Consider the following 12,110-nt stretch of genomic DNA (forward strand, 5'->3'; position numbering starts at 1 on the left):
CAGGGCCGGGAAATCCATGAAGAAGACAGACAACGGGTCCTGCTGTCGCCAATGCGACTGTGGCTGCTGCCGCCGTGCGTCCCGCCGGACTCACCACACGCCGCAGTGGTTTGGGACCGCCGTGCGAGTCCCACAGTCCCCGCGGCAGCACCCCAGCCGGGAAAAACGACGCCCGGAGCCGGTCGGGAGCTGGGCGGTGGCGGCAGAAGAGGAAGAGGCAGCCTCGGTGGGCGCACCCTGGATGAGGTGAGGGCATGGGCAGCTCCGGCGGCTGGAGCCAGGGAAGCTGAGGACCGCGCCCTGGCGTGCGGTGAGCTGGGCTGGAGAACAGCAGGAGGGCTGGAGTCCGGGGTCTGGAGGCCCCGACTCCTGGGAGAGGTTGGCCGGGATGGACAATCTCTTCAATGAGGCGGAGGGCAGCGGAGGTAATAGGGCCCGCGGTGATAGGAGGACAGTGGTGAGTTACCTAGAAATAAAGGTATGGCGCTGGTGTGTACCCGAGAAAGCTTGGGAAACCCTGCTTGCATCCTAAGGTCTTCGGCTTGATCTGCTCTGCTCTGTTGGTAGAGGTGAGGTTGAAGGCTACGCTCGTTGGGCTGAGGCAAAGCGGAGGTGAACACACGACTCAATGCCATGCTAGGATGGAAACATTAGGGATAATGACAGAAAATAAAGGATCAGGAAATGTGCACGGGGGAGGGCTCGCATTGCCTTTTCTTTTTTTTACACCTCTTTTTTTGGTTATTCATCTTAGATGCAGACAACAGGGTGGTATTGGTGACGGTTCTTTCTTCCAGGCTAGCTACACTAGCTACCTCTTCTGCAGAGCTGGAGCCCTGCCTGTTGGCCCGAGGTGCAGGGCAAGCTTCACCTAAACCTAGTCCTTTCCTCTCTTCTGGCCTGGAAGACTGGACAGATTAAGCCCAATTTTCTTAATGTAGCAGCAGCAAGATGAAAATCTGTCATGCGTAAAATTTCCTGGAGAAGAGACAGATTGTGTTGCTGGCTTTTTTTGGAATAAGCACGTTCTTGTCATAGAATTCTTAGCTTTTTCTTTCATGGGAAGCCTGTACTGTAAGTCAAGCCACAAAACAATTATGTTTTCAGTCTGTAAACTGCCGTTAACTAAATGGGATCTTTAAAAAATTAGTTCATTTCTTTAGGCCTCAATTTCCTATGCATAAAATTGTTAAAACTAAATATTCATTGGATTAGTATTGGTCAGGACTCTGCTGTGGTTGTGAACTAGCACCCTTAGTTTATTAAAAAAGAAAAAAAAAACCTTAATTGTCTTATTCATCCCACTACCCACTGTCTATACAAGAAAATGGAGTCAAACATATTCAGTTAACAGTGCTTAAAGGAATCATATTTCTATTAAGGAATTCATAACAAATTACTACTCTTAAGTAAGAAAGCAAGAAATAGTCATTATTTTATTTTTGTTACATGAAAATTTAACCCAAATATAATTACTTTTAAAAACATGTCTGTGAGATGTTGAATATTTTTTCACAGACTACTTTGGAAATTTTTTAAAAGCTTGGAACAAAAAATTTAATATAAGTATATGTATATATATGTATATATATATATGCATTTATAATGTCAAGACTTGACCACTTTACTTACACTGTTAATTTTTTATCTGAAAAGAAATGTTAATACTGCAAAATTATAAAATAGATCATCTTATCCTAAAGGTATAATTTTTCTCATTGTCCTTGGGATCAAAAATTTGTGTAGTTAGAATTTGCTTTTCTAAATTGTGATTTTGTTTGTTTTTGTGGTGCCGAGAATCAAACCCTGGGCCAGATATGCTAGGCAAGCACTCTACCCTGGAGCTACATCCCCAGGTTTAATTCTGAAAATCGGAAGCAAATATTCATTGTTTCTTAAATAGTTATTCATCTGATAAACTACCTCTACATTCATCTTAGTCGATGTAATGATAAGTCTTGAAATGTTTTTAAATTTTCAAGAATTCCCAAATTAAACAGTTTCAGAAACTACACAGAGGTGGTGCTACTCTGGCTTTATTTAAAAATCAATTCTCCAGGAACAAGTTGAATACTTTAAAAACATAACTATATTAGCTATAATATTAGAAGTTTCATGAATATTAGAAGCTTGTGCATAGGAAGTTATGTTTTTGGTATAATTTTCTAATTCTCAAATCACCTAAAAAAATGTAGGAAAGCAGCTTTGCATACTACCAGATTCAATTTACTTGTGTTATTCACTGAGCAATGATGGTAGGGGCTGATACAATACTTGATACAAAACTATCCTCAGCTAACTCAGAATGTACATTTCTAAAACTTCACTCATGTAACTATAGTATGAAGTATGTTCTATAACAGAAAAGTGAATTGAGGAAATAAAATAAATTTAAAAGTATCTCTCCAGGGAAAGCTGACTGATTGTGTCCCAACAGGCCACAAAATGTATTATTCTCTTGAAAAACATGTCAAAATTTGGTGTTCAACTTAAGTCTGTTTCTTAAACCAATAAACTCACAGGACTACTATATAAACACAGAATAGCAAATTATTAATTTATAATGAGGATTTTTTAATGTTAGGAGACTAGACCTTTTTGTTATTCCAGTGAAGTTTTTCTTGTGTGATGGGCTGACAGATCTGACTCCATGAGAATGTTATAGGCCAGACTCTAAGGGAAATGACTAAACAGACTCCATTTTGCTCTGAGACTCCATGTTATTAAAAAAATAAGTTTCTGCCATGGGAACACCCCGCCTCTGTACCCATCATCAGTTACTTAGTGTGACATGTTTAATAATATACAATGGCAACTCCTATGTAGTACAAATTGCTCTCCTTTGATCTCTATTGCTCTTAACCAATGTACCATGTAAACGGTAATTGTGTGGATGTTAGCAACCATTCTTTAGTTTGTACCTAGGTAAGGGTCAGTTTGACCCACTTACTCCTCTGTCAATGATCTCATGATGTTAGTTTGTATCATAGCAATAGACACTTATGATTGATGTGATTTTTGGTATAAAAACCCCTACAACCCTGTGGTTGGGGCTGTTGTCCCAATAGCCATTTTTTGGGGCATTGTGTGAGACAGTCAGCTGGCCAGCTTAATAAAGGTTCTCAAATTTGGACTTCTCAGTGGTGATCGGTCTGTTCTTAAGTTGCGCCCCATAACAGTCTAAGGTCAAGTGGCTGGCATCTGATGAAGGCCTTCTTACTGCAACATTATATGGAAGAAGATGGATGGGCAAGAGGACACTTGAGAGAGAAAGCAAGCAAGAGGGGGCCAAACTTGCTTTTATAACAAACCAACTCTGGTGTTAACTAACCTACTCTCAAGATAATATACATTAATTCATTCATAACTGCAGAGTTTTTGTGGCCTACTCACCTCTTACTAGGCCCCACCTCCCAACACTTTTGCCTGGGTATTAAGTTTTCAGTACATGCACTTTGGGAGATCAAGCAGCAAATTCATTATCTTTAGGTAAAATTCATGATGAGATAGGGTGCTGGAGTTGGAGGGCCATATTATAACACTTGCATGTTGGCCATATGGACCACGTGAAGTTAATGGCAACTGTATGAAGTGCAAAGAGTCAGTAGATCACAGAGAACTTCACACATGAAATTAAGTTTTCTCTGGCATGACAAGATAATGAAGCCAGGTTGGGTGGGAAGCAAATTTTAGCAGAGGGATACAACTAAATTTTCGGCCCTGGGAAAATGCCTTATTGAAGGGAACTCATGCTGTGAAAAAAAAATTTTATAAGGATTTAATTTGAAGGTAACCCTCTTTCAAGTGGTATAACGAGCAGATGCCACCCCAGAAGTCTACTGGGGACTAAGGGAGCTATGCTACACCTCCAGTTTATATAGCTGCTTACCATTGTAATGAAGTAGGTCTAAGAGGTGAAATTTTGCCAAATGAATCCTCAGTTCATGAAACTATTAGATCCTCTGGAAATGGCCCACTAAAGAAATCTATGGACCAGAGGTTTTGTCTCTTTAATCCAGAGAACAAACTGAGAAACTTTCTTGTTACCCAGAATGATTAAACCAATGGTAAATTAGTGCATCACTTTAGAAGTTGGACCATCCTAAAAAATTTGATCCTCTCTACTAGCTTTCTAATCTCAGGGGAGTTGTTGTTTTGTGTATGAAAAGAGACAAAGTTTTTCACTATTATAAAAACTGAATTCTAAATTTTGATAAATCACAGTCTAGTTTTATTTGACATTGAAACTTTGTGATATTTATTCAGAAACTGGTTGAATTAGAGTTGAATGTAAAAACTAATTCAGATGAAAGGAATAACTTTAGATTTCACTGTAGGGACTTTGAAATTAAAATTGACATTTTAAGCGTTTCAAGGCAAAAGTTGATTTTGCACAAGAAAAAAAGTGCTTTCAGAGACCTATTTTGAAAGAATAGAACTTTGAAAGTTTGAAAATAAGCATTCTACTTCTCTACCAATTGATTCATATGATATTTATAATATCATACTTTTTATTTGTTTCTTCAGAAATTTACCACAAGAGTAGTTTTGAAAATTGCAATTTTTAACTAATTGAACTCAATGTATAGTTAGTTTTAGTGATCTCTGCCTTATTTAAGACCAGATCATACACAGTCCAGTCAGTGCGTCTTACATTTAGTAGTTCAAACTATTTTATGTGTTATCTACAATCAACATGTAACTTTCCTATTTGATTGAGATTTCAATGAGGATAACTAAAATTCTGAACCAGTATTTTTTTTAATCCCAAAACAAACTCAGTACAAAATCTCTCAATAGTTACCATTTTCCTTTTTTTCTTAAAGAGGCTAGACTCAGACTGTGTTTAAAATTGTGCAACAAAATGGAACAAGATACCTGGTACTTTCATTGGTGCTACGATATTTTTACAATTATCATTCCGTGATCACATCTCCAGTTTACTATAAATGGTTCCTAAATTCTAAAAAGCCTAGTTATATCAACATAACCTTAAAGAAAAGTAAAAGAATTAAAATTTTTGTTTTCTATTTTAAGTATTTAAAGAAGTGAAATACTTTAAAGCAAATTCTGAAGTTTTCAAAATGGAAAATGAATTTTAAATAGTTATGAGCCCATTGTCTATTGATGATATTGTCACTGGATAAATGAATAAATGAAAATAAATATTCTCCTACCCCCAAAATTTATCCGTTTATTTTTAAGTGTACAGCATTAAATGCATCCACATTATTATACCATAAACACCACCATCCATGGCTAGAATATTTTCATCTTACACACTGAAACTTTATATCTCTTAAAAAAGGTTTCCACTTTCCCTTCCCTCAAGTCCCTGACAACCACCAATTCATTTTTGTCTCTGAATTTGACTATTCAGGGTACTTCATATAAATGGAATCATTCAATATCTGTCCTTTTGGTGTCTGGCTTATCTGGCTTACTTTACTTAGCATAATGTTTTTCAAGTTGATCCATGTTGTAGATGGGTCAAAATTATATTCTCTTTTTAAGGCTGAATAATATGTATATACTGTATTTTGTTTGTCCATTCATTGTTGATGGACATTTGTACTGTTTCCACCTTTTGGCTTTTGTGAACAATGCTGTTGTGAACATGGGTATACAAATATCTGACTTTTTAAATTCTTTTTTATGGGTGTATGCCCAGAATTGAAATTTCTGGATCATATGGTAATTGTGTTCAATGTTTTTGAATTCTTTCCCCCCTTTTGAGACAGATCTTGCTATGTTTCCCTGGCTTGTCTCAAACTCATGGGATCAAGTGATTTTCCCTGCTCAGGCTCCAGAGTGGCTGGGACTAGAAGCATATGTTTAATTTTCCTGAGGAATTGTCATCTTATTTTCCACAGAGGCTATACATTCCCACTAACAGTGCGAATCCAATTTCTTTCTGTCCTCACCAACATTTTTTATTTTCTGTCTTTGTTGTTGTTGTTATTTTTGATAATAGTCATCCAACTGGGTATAAGGTGGAATCTCACTCTGATTTTGATTTACCTTTCCCTACAGATTAGTGCAATGAGAAATATTTTTAAAGTTTCATATTATTCCCATATTTAACTTTTCCGTTGTTTTTCATTAGTTTGTTTACATCTAGATTTCCATCTTGTATCGTCTGTCTGAAAGAATTCCTTTGGTATTTCTTACTCATTCTGCAGATATGCTGGTGGGGGAATTCTTTCAGCTTTTGTTTGAGAAAGTCTGATAAAGCCTTTATTTCACCTTCATATTTGAAAGATATTTTTGTTAATTATTAGGACTGACTACATGATGCTTTCTTTATATTTGCATCGTGGGATCCAGTGCAAAATGAAAATGTGGGATCCTCTTGTGCAAACTTTATTAAGAATTTTAAACCATCAACAGCAGAACATTAAACTAAGCACCATCCTTCTGAGCACAGGACCCAGCGTGACTGCACAAGGTTGCACATTCATGAATCCTACTTTCACTGGTTCTAGTTGACCCTCCCTCACCCTTTTTTTCTTTCATTACTTTAAAGATACTGCATTGTTGTCTTATAGCCTGCTATTTTTGAACTGAGAATTCCTTTCTCATTTTTATCTTTGTTCCTCTGTATGAAATAGGTCTTTTTTTCTCTCCTGAATGTTTTTAAGATTTTATTACTGATCTTAATTAACTTAATTGCAAGGGGTCTTTGTGTCCCTATTTTCATGTTTCTTGTGCTTTGGGTTTGTTGAGCTTATTGGATCTTTGTGTTTATGGTTTTCATTATAGTTGGACAATATTCAGTCATTATTTCTTCAGAAAATTTTGTTGCCCCTTCTAACTCCTTTCCTTTGGGGACTTCAGTGACACATATACTACATCACTTGAATTTTACCCACAGACCACTGATCTTTTTTTTTCCCCTCCTTGTTTTATTTTGGATCATTTTAATTATGTATTCAAGTTCACTAACCTTTTTTTTAAGCATCTAATGTGCTCTTCATCCCATTCAGTGAATTTTTCATCTCAGGTATCTTTTTTCATCTCTAGAAGTTTTTAACTTTTATGTGTTTTTATTTATCTTGATTGATTATACTGTCTTGAAAATATGGGATGCTATAATAACTTTCAATTCTACATTTGTGCCAGTTTATGCATCTAGTGATTGATTGCTCACTTCATTTGGAATAGTTTTCCTGCTTCTTGGCATGCCTGTTAATATTTGTTTAGATGCCACATTTTGGACATTTTATCATTAGGTTCTAGATAATGTCACATTCCTATAAATATTCTTGAACTTTATTCTGGTTAAGTTAGTTGGAAACTAACTTTTGGGTCTTGTTTTTAAGCTTTGTTAGGTGGATTCAAAGCAGCATTTCACATAGAGATAATTTTTCCCACTATCTGGGTGAAATTCTTCTGAGTACTCTACCCAATATCCCAGGAATTATAACACTTTTCAGACGTTAGTGGATGGAGAGAAAACTATTTCTAGCCTTGTGTGAGCCAAGAGGATAACTTGATCACTCATACGGGTCTTAATCCAACCTGAGTGGTTTCCTCATATAAATGTGCTGACCAGTACTCAGCTAAATACTCAGGGGAACCCCTTTGCAGATCTCTGGAATTTTCTCTTCTTTCTATCATTTTGCCCTATTGAACTCCAGCTACCTGAACCTTCTCAAATCCTATCATGAGCACTGCAACTTAGGCCACCACCCGCTGTCTGGATTCTGTCTCCTGCAACTGTAAACTCTCTTCTAAGTAGTAAGATAGGGCACTTGTGTGGTCTACTTTGTTTCTCTTTTCTGTGGGATTACTGTCCTATGAAGCCTGATGTCCAGTATCTGAAAATGATAGTTGTATGTATTTTGTCCAATTTTTACTCGTTTCTGTCAGGGGAATAAATATCAACAATGTTATTGTTATTCAGATGTAGAAGTGTATTTCTAACCATGTTGTAAATTTAGTAGTTTTCAACTCTTTCCACGTATTCGAATCATCTAGGAGAGGTTTGTGAAAAAAAATTGATGTACAGACTTCACTCTAGACAATTCAATCAGATTCTTTGAGTTTGAGGTCTTAGTACCAGCATTCATTAAAAGCACTTGGAGTTTCTCATATGCAACAAATAACGGAACCTCTGTATAAAAGAAACAATTGCATTTCTAAACAGTTTTGAGAAACTTCTATTTCTTCACTGCAGCCAAGACACAGAGGTGGCTCATTGGTTGCTTTATTTGTTTGTTTGTTTATTTATTTTTCTAGGCACTGTGGGACTATAGAAGGCTTTAAAGCAGGGTCTGATGTACTTAGATCTTTGTGAATCATGAGGTGGTACCTATGTGGGAGATGAGTTTAAAGGTGTCGAGTGAAGGGATAAGATCATTGAGAAATGATTGCAAGTGGTTCAAGGCCAGAGGTGATGAGGGTCTGAGCTCAGTTAGTTGTGGTGGGGAATGGGAAAGGAGGGATAGATTGGTGAATTTCTGACTTAAAATCAGTGGGACTTGCTGATAAACTGAGTGTGGGAAATAAGGGAAAGCGTGGAAACAGGTATAATTGGCCTTCTGTATCTTCCAGTTCTGTCAGTTGTGGGTTGAAAATAGTAAAGAAATAAAATAAAAATATAAAATACACAGCAATAAAAATAATACAAATAAAATAATAATTATGATAATAATTTATGTAGCATTTGTATTGAATTAGGTATTACAAGTAACCTAGAGATGACTTAAAGTATATAGGAGGTTATGTGTAGATTATATGCAAATATATCACTTTATGTAAGGAGCTTGAGCATTTGTGAATTCTGGTATGTGCAGGGGATCCTAAAAACAAACTCCTGTGGATATTAAGGGTCGACTATATTACTTTCAAGTTTCTAGGTCAGCCATTGCATGATTAGTAATATCAATAACTAAGATGCATAATATAGTAGAATAATCAGGTGTAAGGGAAATGAAGGGATTAATTCGGTTTGGCACATCCATAAGAAAATATCTTTTATAACTGTTTTTCAGCCTCTAAATTCTTCTGAAACATGGGACAGAGAAGACATTTGAAAAAGAGTCTTTTGAATTTGCTGTACTATTTTGAACAGATTTGTCTTTGCAATTCTGTGTGACCTAGGTTAATATTAAAATCAATTTGTGTGTGCGTGTGCCTGCAGTAGGGATTGAACCCAGGTCCTTGCACAAGCTAGGTAAGCTTTCTACCTCTGAGTCACAGTCCCAGACCTGTTGATTTCTATATGAGTAGGTGACAAAGATTTTTCTCCCATTCTATAGGTTCTTTCTTCATACTGATGTTTCCTTTGCTGTGCAAAAACTGTTTATTTTGATGCCACCCCATTTATTGATTATTTCCTGAGCTACAGGAGTCCTGCTAAGGGAGTTGCTGCCTGTGTCTACATGTTGGAGTGTTTCCCCTATGTTCTTGTCTAGCAATTGCAACGTTTTGGGACTTATTCCTAGGTATTTGATCCGTTTTGAGTTGATTTTTGTGTTGGGTGAGATAGGATCTAGTTTCAGTCTTTTACATATGGATAGCTAGTTTTCCCAGCACCATTAGTTAAAGAGGCTGTCTTTTCTCCAATGTATGTTTTTGGCACTTTTGTTAAGAATCAGATGGCTATAGCTGTATGAGTTTGTCTGGGTCTTTTATTCTGTTTCACTGGTCTACACATCTCTTTTTATGCCAGTACCATACTGTTTTTGTTACTACATGAGACTGTTCTTTTGAGTCCTCACTGCTTTTTTTTTTTTTTTTTAATTCTGTAGATCTCCCTTTCCAGTAAATCTTCTATAAAAATTTTTTTAATATAGCCTGAGTTAGTTCATCTTTCCAAAAAGTATGTATGGTGTGTCAGGCACAATTCTAGGTGCTAGAGAAGAATGAAGTTATCACTAAAGGCTCTCTACTCACAAACTTGAGTTTAACTAAGTTGTAATAAAACTGGTGAAGATATTGACAGGAAACCAGTAAAGAAACATACAAATAAAGTGACTTCTGATATTAATAAATTTTATAAAGAAAGCAAAATAGAATTGTTTCATTAGAGAGTGGCTGGCACAGGTGACGACAGACTCCCAAGACTTGTAAGTAGGAATTAACTTGATATGATTGAGGAACAGACAGAAGACTAGTATAAAGGAGAATGGCAGGAGATGAGAGGGAGGAGGTGGACAGGAGCTAGGTTATGTGAGATCTCTCAGGACATGGTAAGATTCTGATTTTATTCTAAGGACACTGGCAAGCCAGTGAAAAACTCGAAACAGGAGCGTATGGTATGAAAAATGTTTTAAAATGTCACTCTCCTGTTGGCTAACAGACTTTAGAGGCCAAGAGTGGAAGCCAGGGAGGTTGCTTTGAAGGTTGCTGCAGAAAGTAGCAGAGATATGAAATAATGATGACAGGCATTGTAGTGGTAGCAATATTTTGGAGGTAGAGTCAACAGGATTTGCTGGTGGATTGAATAGGGGGAATGAAGTAAAAAGAAGTTCCACAGGATTTTTTCAAAAGAGCAACTTTCCCCTTTAGCCATAGTAATTAGTTCAGGGATGGGCACTTGACTCAGGTTAGTTCAAACAGGATTATTCAGGAACCTCCTGGAGGAGATCTTTGCTTCTAATGGATGTGAACCTGGAAAGAAGGTAGGCCTGGGCCTCTTGGCACATAACTTGATATTTTGCAGATCTTGAAAACAAAATCAACACAGAAAATATTTCAGGTGTGGAGAGAGACAACTCCATTGTTAGAACCTTTATATTAAGCTGTACCTGAAACATCTAGTTGAGATTATTTTGTTTAACCCTAGTTGAAGTTTTATCTCCACTCACTATAGGGGTGCTTAGATGGTGGATCAAAGAGATGGAGGTCTCTGTAAAGGAGAGGACCCTGAATAATATTAAAAAAAAATAATTCCACAGAAGGTTGTATATGGTTGTTAAACAGTGATAGTGTTCATATGGTGGGAGGCGGGTAGCAGATGTGCAGCTACCCTTTGGACACTCTAACTTCTTCAAATTACCTGTTCTCTGAGTCTTATTTGCCAGAGAAGCCTCATAAATACAGATGATTCATACTGGCTATCACAGGAGTTCCAAACAGAATCCTATAATGATTTTATACTGTGATTTCTGACATCTCATGGCAATGGCATTATCATTTATCACCATTAGTACATTTATAATTTGTATTATTACTAATATTTATTGATGAATTAGGGATATAGCTCAGTGGTACAGGGCTTGCCTAACATACATGAGACCCTGGGTTTGATCTCCAGCACTGCAAAAAAATCACAAAAAATTTAATGAGCATATGCTACATGCCAGGCCTTATCTTAAGCACTTTATAAACCCTCATTAAGTCCTAATGTTAACTTTGTGAGAAAGATAATGTCATCATCCCCAATTCTATGGAAAAGTTTATTTGACATCAATACAGTGTTGGAAGTCATGCTTAATTTCCAGATGCTAAACTTCTGTTTCATGTAATTGTTTTTATCCATCTTGCATGTTTTTAAAATGTTTCCTTGTGGACTGGGGTTGTGGCTCTGGGGTAGAGTGCTTGCCTAGCATGTGTGAGGCACTGGGTTCAATCCTCAGCACCACATAAAAATAAATAATATAAAGATATTGTATCATCTATAACTAAAAAATATTTTTAAAAAATCTTTCCTTGCAATGATGCTGAATGTTTGCTTTCCCTTAAATCAAAACAGAAATATAAGCAAATCAAAACAAACTATAAAACAAATTCCTCTGCTAGAACTTAGATAAAAATAGTATGGTTTTCAAATGAGCATAGGTGTGAAAAAGTCATATGTTTTAAAATAATAAACTGCATTATTAAAATCTGACCTTGTGAGGACTTGTTTTCTAATTTATATGGTAAAATCCTTGAAGGTGAACACAGAGAAATGAATGACCTGTTTAAAACAAAAGGAAATGTACCTGAACATGACCAAGAATCTATCAAAAGAGCATCAGAGAGCTTCATATTCGGGTTAATAAAAATGGGTGAACTGCACATTCCTAAGGAGAATCTGGGACACTATTCAAATAACAAAGACTTAAAGCAAGCTGGGCTCACTGCCCAGAATAAAAGGCACATGTATTCACAGAATTTTG

General features: G+C 36.6%; 1 protein-coding gene across 7 annotated transcripts in view; it reads left to right on the forward strand.

The window, feature by feature from the left end:
* Pde4dip (phosphodiesterase 4D interacting protein) overlaps window positions 1-12,110 on the forward strand; it is a 204,053-nt gene continuing 191,943 nt past the window's right edge. For 4 of the 7 annotated variants that reach the window (XM_047551329.1, XM_047551344.1, XM_047551408.1 and 1 more), the window contains exon 1: window positions 2-246. In XM_047551329.1, the coding sequence (XP_047407285.1) occupies window positions 17-246 (230 nt within the window). In that variant the 5' untranslated portion in view covers window positions 2-16. Of the gene's footprint in view, window positions 247-12,110 lie in introns of all 7 variants that reach the window. The other 3 variants (XM_047551316.1, XM_047551336.1, XM_047551351.1) reach the window with 1 other exon arrangement.

Source organism: Sciurus carolinensis, chromosome 1 (assembly GCF_902686445.1).
Source record: "Sciurus carolinensis chromosome 1, mSciCar1.2, whole genome shotgun sequence".
NCBI classification, from domain to species: domain Eukaryota; kingdom Metazoa; phylum Chordata; class Mammalia; order Rodentia; family Sciuridae; genus Sciurus; species Sciurus carolinensis.